The sequence below is a fragment of the Saimiri boliviensis genome, chromosome 1, assembly GCF_048565385.1.
Source record: "Saimiri boliviensis isolate mSaiBol1 chromosome 1, mSaiBol1.pri, whole genome shotgun sequence".
Lineage (NCBI taxonomy): Eukaryota > Metazoa > Chordata > Mammalia > Primates > Cebidae > Saimiri > Saimiri boliviensis.
In genome coordinates, this window is record NC_133449.1 from 264999703 (window position 1) to 265012263 (window position 12561).

The 12561-nt window shown below is 41.9% G+C and overlaps 1 protein-coding gene across 6 annotated transcripts in view; it reads right to left on the minus strand.

The window, feature by feature from the left end:
• WDR70 (WD repeat domain 70) overlaps nucleotides 1–12561 on the minus strand; it is a 438306-nt gene that overhangs the window by 338893 nt on the left and 86852 nt on the right. For all 6 annotated transcript variants that reach the window (XR_012513868.1, XR_012513869.1, XR_012513870.1 and 3 more), the window contains one exon: nucleotides 11717–11870. Coding sequence is in view for 2 of the 6 variants with exons in the window: in XM_074386536.1 (XP_074242637.1) it covers nucleotides 11717–11870 (154 nt within the window). In the remaining 4 variants the exon portion in view is untranslated. The remainder of the gene's footprint in view (nucleotides 1–11716; nucleotides 11871–12561) is intronic.

The window sequence follows — 12561 nt, forward strand, 5'->3', positions numbered from 1 at the left end:
TGGTCCGCAGCTCCCAGCAAGAGTGATCCAGAAGACAATTGATCTCCACATTTCCAACCGAGGTACCAGGTTCATCTCACTGGGACTGGTTAGACCAGGCGTTCCCAAACTACGGTCCGCGGGCCGCATGCGGCCTTCTGAGGCCATTTATCTGGCCTCCCGGCTGCACTTCAGGAAGGGGCACCTCTTTCATTGGTGGTCAGTGAGAGGAGCACAGTATGTGGCGGCCCTCCAACGGTCTGAGGGACAGTGAACTGGCCCCCTGTGTAAAAAGTTTGGGGACGCCTGGGTTAGACAGTGGGAGTAGACCAAGGAGAGCAAACTGAAGTAGGGTGGGGCATTGCCTCACCCAGAAAGTGCAAGGGACCAGAGAACTCCCTCTCCTATCCAAAGGAAGCCATTAGGGACTTTTCTGGGCACTCTAGCACTCTGGCACAGATACTGGGCTTTTCCCACCATCCTCACAACCTACAGACCAGGAGATTCCCTCCAGTGCCTACACCACCAGCACCCTGGATTTCCAGCACAAAACTGGGCAGATGAACTGCTCATTTCCCTGAAAAAAAGGAGGCTGAAGCCAGGGAGCCAAGTGATCTGGCTCAGCAGGTTCCACCCCAGTGAAAACCACCAAGCTAAGATCCACTAGCTTGAAATTCTCAGAGCCAGCAAAGCAGTCTGAGCTCAAACTCAGAACCTCAAGCTCAATGTGGGGAGGGGCATCAGCCATTACTGAGGCTCGGGTAGGTGGTTCTAAACTGTGTAAACAAAGTCACTGGGAAGTTTACACAGCAAATAGGCAGAGCCAACAACAGCTCAGCAAAGCCACTGCAGGCAGACTGTGATTAGACTCCCTTCTTGCTGGGCAGGGCATCACTGAAAGAAGGCAGCAGCACATCAGGGACTTATAAATAAAGCCCCCACCTTCCTGGGATACAGAACCTGGGAAAAGGGGCAGTGTGGGTCCCGCTTCAGCAGACTTAAACATCCCTGCCCAGCAGCTCAGAAGGGAACCAATGGAGCTCTCAGAACAGGACTTGAGCTTTGATAAGGGGACAGATAGTACCCTCAAGCAACTACCCAACCCCTATATATCCAAAGAGGCACCTCATAAAGGAGACCTCTGGCTGACATCTGGCGGGTACCCTTCTTGGACGAAGATAACAGAAAAGAAACTGGCAGCAACCCTTACTGTTCTACAGCCCCTGTGTGTAATCCCAGGCAAGCAGGGTCCTGCAGCAGAGGGGCCTGACTGTTAGAAGGAAAACTAAAAAACAGAGAGAAAGAACTTCATCATCAACAAAAAGGACGTCCACTCAGAGACCCCATCAAAACATCACCAACTACAAAGACCACAAGCAGATAAATCCACAAAGATGGGAACAAACCAGCGCAAAAAGGATGAAAACACCAAAACCCAGAAAATCTCTCCTCCTTCAAGGGATCACAACTCCTCACCAGCAAGGGAACAAAGCTGGATGGAGAATGAGCCTAATGAATTACAGAAGCAGGCTTCAGAAGGTGGGTAATAAGAAACTTCTCTGAGCTAAAAGAACATGTTCTAACCCAATGCAAAGAAACTAAGAACCCTGAAAAAAGGTTAGACACCATGCTAACTAGAATAACCAGCGCAGAGAAGAACATAAACGACTTGATAGAGCTGAAACACACACCACGAGAAATTTGTGAAGCATACAATAGTTTCTTTCTTTTTTTTTTTTTTTTTGAGACAGAGTTTCGCTCTTGTTACCCAGGCTGGAGTGCAATGGCGTGATCTCGGCTCACCGCAACCTCCACCTCCTGGGTTCAGGCAATTCTCCTGCCTCAGCCTCCTCAGTAGCTGAGATTACAGGCACGCGCCACCACGTCCAGCTAATTTTTTGTGTTTTTAGTAGAGACGGGGTTTCACCATGTTGACCAAGATGGTCTCGATCTCTTGACCTCGTGATCCACCCGCCTCGGCCTCCCAAAGTGCTGGGATTACAGGCTTGAGCCACCGCGCCCGGCCAACATACAATAGTTTCAATAGCCGAATCGACCAAGCAGAAGAAAGAATATCAGAGACTGAAGATCAACTCAAGAAGTAAAACAAGAAGGCAAGATTCGAGAAAAAAGAATGAAAAGAAATAAAGTCTCCAAGAAATATGGGATTATGTGAAAAGATCTAATCTATATTTGATTGGTGTACCTGAATGTGACAGAGACAATGAATCCAAGTTGGAAAACACTCTTCAGGATATTATCCAGGAGAACTTCCCCAACCTAGCAAGGCAGGCCTACAGTCAAGTCCAGGAAATACAGAAACACCAAAAAGACATTACTCAAGAGGAGCAACCGCAAGGCACAAAATCGCCAGATTCACCAAGGTTGAAATGAAGGGGAAAATGCTAAGGGCATCCAGAGAGAAAGGTCAGGTTACCCACAAAGGGAAGCCCATCAGACTCACAGCGGATCTCTCAGCAGAAATCCTACAGGCCAGAAGAGAGTGGGGGCCAAAATTCAACATCCTTAAAGAAAAGAACTTTAAACCCAGAATTTCATATCCAGCCAAACTAAGCTGCGTAAGTGAAGAAGAAACAAAATCCTTTACATACAAGCAATTGCTGAGACATTTCGTCACCATCAAGCCTGCCTTATAAAAGTTCCTGAAGAAAGCACTAAACATGGAAAGGAACAACCAGTACCAGCCACTCCAAAAACATACCAAATGGTAAAGATAATCGACATACTGAAGAAACTGCATCAACTAATGGGCAAAACAACCAGCTAGCATCAAAATGGCAGGATCAGATTCACACATAACAATATTAACCCTAAATGTAAATAGGCTAAATACCCAATCAAAAGACACAAACTGGCAAATTGGATAAAAAGTCAAGACCCATCAGTGTGCTGTATTCAGAAGACCCACCTCACATGCAAGGATACACACAGGCACAAAATAAAGGGATGGAAGAAGATTTACCAAGCAAATGGAGAGCCAAAAAAAAAAAAAGCAGGAGTTACAATCTTAGTCTCTGATAAAATGGACTATCAACCAACAAAGATCAAAAGAGACAAAGAAGGGCATTACATAATGGTAAAAGGATCAATGCAACAAGAAGAGCTAACGATCCTAAATATATACGCACACAATACAAGAGCACCCAGATAAATAAAGCAAGTTCTTAAGAACTTATAAAGAGCCTTGGTCTCCTACACAATAATAGTAGGAGACTTCAACACTCCACTGTCAATATTAGACAGATCAACGAGACAGAAATTTAACTGTCTGGATATTTAAAGAATATCCAGGACTTAAACTCATATCTGGACCAAGCAGACCTAATAGACATCTACAGAATTCTCCACCCCAAATCCACAGAATATACATTCTTTTCAGCACCACATCGCGCCTACTGTAAAAATGACCACATGATGGAAGTAAATCACTCCTCAGCAAATGGAAAAGAATGGAAATCATAACACTCTCTCAGACCACAGTGCAATCAAGTTAGAACTCAGAATTCAGAAACTAACTCAGAACTGCACAGCTTCATGGAAACTGAACAACTGGCCCTTGAATGTTGACTGGATAAACAATGAAATGAAACTAGAAATAAAGATGTTCTTTGAAACCAACAAGAACGAAGACACAACATACCAGAATCTCTGGGATACATTAAAAGCAGTGTCTAGAGGGAAATTTATAGCAATAAACGCCCACATAAGAAGCAAGGAAAGATCTAAAATCGACACCCTATCATCAAAATTGAAAGAGCTAGAGGAGCACGATCAAAAAAACTCAAAAGTAAGCAGAAGACAAGAAATAAGATCAGAGCAGAACTGAAGGAAATAAAGACACAAAAAACTCGTCAAAAATCAATTAATCAAGGAGACAGTTTTTTGAAAAGATGAACAAAATAGACCACTAGCCACATTAATAAACAAAAAGTGAGAGAAGAATCAAATAGATGCAATAAAAAAAAGATAAAGAGGATATCACCACTGATTCCACAGAAATACAAACTACGATCCAGGATTACTACAAACAACTCTATGTACATGAACCAGTAAACTTGGAAGAAATGGATAAATTCCTGGACACTTGCACCCTCCCAAGCCTAAACCAGGAAGAAGCAGAATCCCTGAATCCCAAGCCTAAACCAGGAAGAAGCAGAATCCCTGAATACACCCAAAACAAGGGCTGAAGTTGAGGCAGCAATTAACAGCCTACCAACCAAAATAAGTCCAGGTCCAGATGGGTTCACAGCCTAATTCTACCAGACGTACAAAGAGAAGCTGGTACCACTCCTGAAACTATTCCAAACAGTACAAAAAAAGGGAATCCTTCCCAAATCATTTTATGAAACCAACATCATCCTGATACCAAAACCCAGCAGAGACTCAACAGAAAAAGAGTATTTCAGGCCAATATCCATGATGAACATAGACACAAAACTCTTCAATAAAACACTGGCAAACCAATTGTAATAGCACATCAAAAACCTTAACCATCACAATCCAACAGGCTTCATCCCGGGGATGCAAGGCTGGTTCAACATACACCAGTCTATAAACATAATCCACCACATAAACAGAACCAAAGACAAAAACCACATGATCATCTCAATAGATGCAGAGAAGGCCTTTGACAAACTTCTACAGCCTTTATGCTAAAAACGCTCAATAAACTAGGTATCGACAGAACGTATCTCAAAATAATAAAAGCTATTTATGACACACCTACAGTCAGTATCATACTAAATGTGCAAAAACTGGAAGCATTCCCTTTGAAATCTGGCACTAGATAGGGATGCCCTCTCTCACCACTCCTATTCAATATAGTATTGGAAGTTCTAGCCAGAGCAATCAGCAAGGAAAAGAAATATAGCATATTCGACTGGGAAAGGAGGAAGTCGAATTGTCTCCATTTGCAGACGACATGATTGTATATTTAGAAGATCCCATCATCTCAGCCCAAAATCTCCTTAAGCCGATAAGCAACTTCAGCAAAACCAATAACAGACAAACAGAAAGCTAAATCATGAGTGAACTCCCATTTACAATTGCTACAAAGAGAGTAAAATACCTAGGAATACAACTAACAAGGGATGTGAAAGACCTCTTCAAGGAGAACTACAAACCACTGCTCGACAAAATAACAGAGGACACAAACAGATGGAGAAACAATCCATGCTCCTGGTTAGGAAGAATTAATATCATGAAAATGGTCATATTCCCCAAAGTAATTTGTAGATTCAATGCTATCCCATCAAGCTACCATTGAGTTTCTTCACAGAATTGGAAAAAAACACTTTAAAGTTTATATGCAACCAAAAGAGGGCCCACATAGCCAAGACAATCCTAAGCAAAAAAAACAAAGCTGGAACCGTCACGCTACCTGACTTCAAACTATATTACAAGGCTACAGTAATCAAAACATCATGGTACTGGTACCAAAACAGAGATATAGACCAATGGAACAGAACAGAGGCCTCAGAAGTAACACCCGCATCTACAACCATCTGATCTTTGACAAACATGACAAAAACAAGCAATGGGGAAAGGATTCCCTATTTAATAAATGGTGTTGGGAAAACTGGCTAGCCATAAACAGAGAACTGAAACTGGATCCCTTCCTTACACCTTATACAAAAATTAACTCCAGATGGATTAAAGACTTAAACATAAGACCTAACACAATAAAATCCCTAGAAGAAAAGCTAGGCAATGCCATTCAGGACATAGGCATGGGCAAGGATGTCATGACTAAAACAAAAAAAGCAATGGCAACAAAAGCCAAAATTGACAAATGGGATCTAATTAAACTTAAGAGCTTCTGCACAGCAAAAGAAACAGTCATTAGAGTGAAACAGTAACCAACAGAATGGGAAAATTTTTTTTGCAATTTATCCATCTGACAAAGAGCTAATAACCAGAATCTACAAAGAACTTAAACAAATTTACGAGAAAAAAAAAACAAACAATCCCATCAAAAAGTGGGTCAAGGATATGAACAGACACTTCTCAAAACAAGACATTTTTGCAGCCAACAAGCTCATGAAAAAAAGCTCATCATCACTGGTTATTAGAGAAATGCAAATCAAAGCCACATTGAGATACCACCTCATGGCTGTTAGAATGGTGATCGTTAGGGCCGGGCGCGGTGGCTCAAGCCTGTAATCCCAGCACTTTGGGAGGCCGAGGCGGGTGGATCACGAGGTCGAGAGATTGAGACCATCCTGGTCAACATGGTGAAACCCCGTCTCTACTAAAAATACAAAAAACTAGCTGGGCATGGTGGCGCGTGCCTGTAATCCCAGCTACTGAGGAGGCTGAGGCAGGAGAATTGCCTGAACCCAGGAGGCGGAGGTTGTGGTGAGCCAAGATCGCGCCATTGCACTCCAGCCTGGGTAACGAGAGCAAAACTCCGTTTCAAAAAAAAAAAAAAAGAACGGTGATCATTAAAAAATCAGGAGACAGCAGATGCTGGAGAGGAGGTGGAGAAATGGGAACGCTTTTACATTGCTGGTGGGATTGTAAATTAGTTCAACCATTGTGGAAGACCGTGTGGCAATTCATCAAAGATCTAGAACTAGAAGTACCATTTGACCCAGCAATCCCATTACTGGGTATATACCCAAAAGATTACAAAATATTCAATTATAAAGATACATGTACACATATGTTTACTGCAGCACTGTTTACAATAGCAAAGACTTGGAACCAACCTAAATGCCCATCAAGAATAGACTAGATAAAGAAAATGTGGCACATATGCACCATGGAATACCATACAGCCATAAAAAAGGATGAGTTCCTGTCCTTTGGAGGCACATGGATGAAGCTGGAAACCATTCTCAGCAAAGTGACACAAGAACAGAAAACCAAAGACTGCATGTTATCACTCATAAGTGGGTATTAAACAATGAGAACACATGGATACAGAGAGGGGAACAACACACACTGGGGCCTGTCTCAGGGTAGGGGAGCTGGAGGAGGGATAGCAGGGGGTTGGGGGATTGGGGAGGGATAACATTAGGAGAAACACTTAATGTGGATGACTGGGGAATGGATGCAGCAAACCACCACAGCATGTATTTACCTATGTAACATACCTGCTCTATCTGCACATATACCCCAGAACTTAAATTTAAAAAAAAAAAAAAGAACACAAGAAACATGAAAAAGCAAGAAAAAATGACATCTCCAAGGGAACACAATAATTCTCCACCAACAGATTCCAATGAAAAAAAAATATGAAATGTCTAAAAAACAATTTGAAATCGTAATTTAAAAGCAGCTCAGTGATTTCCAAGAGAACACAGATAACACAATGCAAAGAAACCAGAAAAATAATTCAGGATATGAATGAGAATTTATATGATGAGATGAGAAACCCCATCTCTACTAAAAATAAAAAAAATTTTAAAAATTAGTCAGGCATGGTGGCACATGCCTGTAGTCTCAGCTACTTGGGAGGGTGAGGCAGGAGAATCGCTTGAACCAAGGAGGCAGAGATTACAGTGAGCTGAGACTGCGCCACTGTACTCCAGCCTGGGCGGCAGAGTGAGACTCTATCTCAAAATTAATTAATTTATTTATTTATATTGTTGACTCATTAACATTGAACTCACAGCTAATGGCACTACAGCACTGCTGCCTGAATGAAGTTTATTTAACACATGTATTTTCTCTGTTAAGGGCACATCACAGACTTTTTAGACTAGTGAATGCTAAGCAGCACTTAAGCTCTATGCTCGGGAGCTAATTTAAATGGCAAAATAACCAACAGAAAGTACAAAAATAGAAAAAAGCATGGCATTAAATAGACCACAAAAAGGATACCTGGCTGTTGTATGAGAGCTGAAAAAGAAAGCAAGTATCACCCTTTTTGCACTCAAATTTTTTGCCACTCTGTGTAAGCACATGACCATAAATGACTATAAAAGTACTATGAGTACTAATTTTGTAGTTACAAAAAATAGTGAGTTCACAAATACAGAAACTGCAAACAAGGAGGATCAACTGTATTTTCTTAGACAATCTAATCTCAAATAAGATTTGAATTCAGGCCAAAATCATGAGAATCAGAAAGGGGCACTAGATGGGGGAAAATAGTGACAATCAGAATTAAAACAAAGGCTCAAAATTCTGCATCGACCATATTGAGTTCCACTTTAATACGTTTGTGACAGACTACATTATTGTTCCCAACTCATCACCCCTCCCTAAAACTACAACCTTTCCCCAAGACAATGTAGTTCCTCCTGCTAGAGACCAGGTTTATCTATTCTATCAATGTTAGCCTAGCCATGGACAAGTTATGGCTTTGGCTGACTGCGTGTTAGTGGACATGATAAAAGCAATGGCTTAAAATGTACTTCCAAAATTGGAGTTTCCTTGTGATTCTGCTATCACTGTGACAAAAACACATCCTCAGGTAATCCACTGATCCAAGGAGGAACAAACACACAGAAAACAGACCTAGACTATATCTGCAGCTTGCAGCCTCACCAAGCCAAAAACAGTCAACTTACAGACATGTTAGCAGAAATAAATGTTGTTTCACATCTTATGTTTTATATAATTATTGACCTATAGTTAACTGATACATAATATACATTGGTTTTTAAATATCATTATACCAATAAAAATATTTACTTAAAAAAATTGAGACCACTTTCTTTCCTCCTTTTGGTTTTTTTTTTTTTTTTTGAAATTAAGACACAGGGTGCTCCAATGTTTCCCAAGCTGGAGTTCAGTGGCTATTCACAAGCACGATCATTGCACACGACAAGCTCAAACTCCTGAAATCAAGTGATCCTCCTGCCTCAGCTTTCCACATAGCTGGGACTACAGGTGTGTACCACACCATGTCAGCTCTCTCTCTTCTTCTTGTCCTAAAACCTAGCAGAAAATTAGCTGAGCAGAATGTTTCCAAAGATGCCTGCATCAATATCTCCCATCCAATATAATTTGTTTGATTTTTGCCATTCACCCATAAAATGGTGGGATCTACCCCCACTCCCTGCAAATTTGAGCTGGCTCTCTGATCCTATGTAAGATCTGAAGCCAGATATTAAGGTACTTAATTAATTTCCAGGTTTGTCCTTTATAACCTAGCAATCAAGCAAGAAGTCAAACCCTACTGATATGGTTTGGCTGTGTCCTCAGAAAAATCTCACCTGGCATTGCAAAAATTCCCATGCATCAAGGGTGGGGCCAGGTGGAAATAACTGAATCATGGGGGTGGTTCCCCCCGTACTGTTCTCGTGGTAGTGAAAAAGTCCAAGAGATCTGATGGTTTTATAAATGGGAGTTCCCCTGCACATGCTCTCTTTTGCCTGCCAATATGTAAGACACGATTTTGTACCTCCTTGCCTTCACCATGATTGCGAGGCCTCCTCAGCCATACAGAACTGTGAGTCAATTAAACCTCTTTCCTTTATAAAATACCCAGTCTCAGGTACATCTTTATTGGCAGTGTGAGAAAAGACTAATACAATACATTGGTACCAGTAGAGTACAGCGCTGCTATAAAGACAGTCAAAAATGTGGAAAAAACTTTGGAACTGGGTAATAAGGAGAGGCTGGAACAGTTTGGAAGGCTCAGAAAAGAACAGGAAAATGTGAGAAAGTTTGTAACTCCCTAGAGACTTGTTGAATGGCTTTGACCAAAATGTTAATAGTGATATGGACAGTAAGGTCCAGGCTGAGGTGGTCTCAGATGGAGACGAAAAATTTGCTAGGACTGGGGTAAAGTCACTCTTACTATGTAAAGAGACTGTAGGCATTTTGCTCCTGCCCTAGAACTTTAAACTTGAAAGACACGATTTAAGGTACGTGGCAGAAGAAATTTCTAAGCAACAAAGCATTCGAAAAGAAGCAGAGCATAAAAGTTCAGAAAATTTGCCGCCTGATGATGCAACAGAAAAGTAAAACCTATTTTCTGAGGAGACTGGGTTGTAGAAATTTGCATAGGTAATGAGGAGCCAAACATTAATCACCAAGACAATGGGGCAAACATCTCCAGAGTATGTCAGAGACCTTCACAGCAGACATGCCCATCACAGGCCTGGAGGCTTAGGAAGAAAAAAATGGTTTCATGGGCCCAGGATCTCCCTGCTGTGTGCAGCCTAGGAACTTGGTGCCCTGCATCCTAGCCATGCCAGATATAGGTAAAAGGGGCCAAAGTACATCTCAGGCCATGGTTTCAGAGGGTGCAAGCCCTAAGTTTTGGCAGGATCCACATGGTGTCGAGCCTGCGGATGCATAGAAGTCAAGAATTAAGGTTTGGGAATCTCAGCTTAGATTTCAGAAGATGTATGGAAATGCCTGGATATCTAGGCAGAAGGTTGATGCAGGGGCAGGGCCCTCATGGAGAACCTCTGCTAGGGAAGTGCAGAAGAGAAATATGGAGTTGGAGTCCCCCCACAGAGTCCCCACTGGGGTACTACCTAGTGGAGCTGTGAGAAAAGGACCGCCATCCTTCAGACCCCAGAATGGTAGATCCACTGACAGCTTGCACTGTGTGTTTGGAAAAGCTGCAGACACTCAACACAGCCAGGAACGGGGCTGTACCCTGCAAAGCCACAGGAGTGGAGCTGCCCAAGACCACAGGAACCCACTTCTTTCATCACCTGGATGTGACACACAGGAAGTCAAAGGAGGTCATTTTGGAGCTTTAAGATTTGACTGCTCTGTTGGATTCTGGACTTGCATGGGTCCCATAGCCCTTTTGCTTTGGCCAATTTCTCCCATTTGGAATGAGTGTATTTATCCAATGCCTGTATCCCATTGTATCTACACCGTAACTAACTTGCTTTTGATTTTACAGGCTCATATGTGGAAGGAACTTGCCTTGTCTAAAGTGAGACTTTGGACTATGGACTTTTGAGTTAATGCTAAAATTCTGAGTTAAGAGTTTGGGGGATTTTGGGGAAGAAATGATTTGTTTTGAAAGGTGAGGACATGAGATTTGGGAGGGGCCAGGAGCAGAATGATATGGTTTGACTGAGTCCCTACCCAAATCTCACCTTGAATTGTAATAATTCCCATGTGTCAAAGGCACAACCAGGTGGAGAAAATTGAATCATGGAGGCAGTTTCCCCCATACTGTTCTCTTGGTAATGAACAAGTCTCATGAGAGCTGATGGTTTTATAAATGGGAGTTTCCCTGCACATGTTCTTTCCTGCCTGCCACCATGTAAGATATGACTTTGCACCTCCTTGCCTTCCACCATGATTGTGAGGCCTTTCTAGCCATGCAGAACTGTGAGTCAATCAATCTCTTTCCTTTATAAATTATCCAGTCTCAGGTAGGTCTTTATTAGCATCATGAAAACAGACTAATACATCTACTAAGACTACCACACTGTGAAAAGACCCAAACTAGACATGTGGCAAGAGAAAAAGAGAGACAGAGAGCCAGCAAGAAGGGAAGGGGTGAGGTAGAAGTAAGGAAGAAGCAAAGACAGAGAGAGATGCCATGGAGTAGGACACCAACTGCAAACCATCTGGGCCCATTTTGTGTCTTATAGCCTTCCTAGTTCTCTCGCTGATACTATATGAAGCAGAACATCTCAGTCAATTCAACAATTGTGAGAACAAGTAAATTGCTATTGTTTTATGACACTAATTTTGGGGTGAATTATTACATGATAACCCAATTATGTTGCTAATAAATGTGTACCAAATTAATTAAATTCCTTAAAATATTCTGTTTAATGCTTACCTTGGTGTTGGCCATGTCCACAATATACTGGTCTCCCTTTATACATTCCATTACTTCAAAACCATCTCTGTCAATCACCTTGGCCTGAGAACTTCCAGATACAACAAGAATCATGTCTCCTGTGTTACTATACTGTAATGACTTGATCTGATGGCTGCACAAAAAGAAAAGAAACATTGGTAAGATACTGAGCCCAAAGTTTACAGTTTTACTACCTTAAGTAATGCCGGAAAAAAAATGTTATACAAATTGATAATTCCACAAAATAAGGAACATCAACCTCAAATGGGTTCTAAATACCCAGTGGCAGCCAGGTGCGGTGGCTCATGCCTGTAATCCCAGCACTTTGGGAGGCCGAGGCAGGTGGATCACTTGAGGTCAGGAGTTCAAGACCAGCCTGGTCAACATTGTGAAACTCTGTCTCTAATAAAAACATAAAAAATTATCCAAGTGTGGTGACAGGCACCTATAAATCCAGCTACTTGGGAGGCTGAGGCAGGAGAAATGCTTGAACCTAGGAGGTGGAGGTTGCAGTGAGCCATGATGGCGCCATTGCACTCCACCCTGGGCAACAAGAGCAAAACTCCGTCTTAAAAAAAAAAAAAAAAAAAAAGAATACCCACTGGCTACCCTGGTAGCTCTCTCTTCCCACTCTCCACTGCAATCTGTTAAAACTCTCTCTAATTACCTTGTATCTTCAACCCAACCAACTCTCCCTCTTTCAGCTGTTGAATCTTCTGGGCCTTTCTCAGAAGAAACAAGAACTGCCTCAACTTCCTCTGATTACTTTAATAAACTTAATTGTACCTAAACTTTCTTCCTCCCCCTCTTTCATTACAATCATA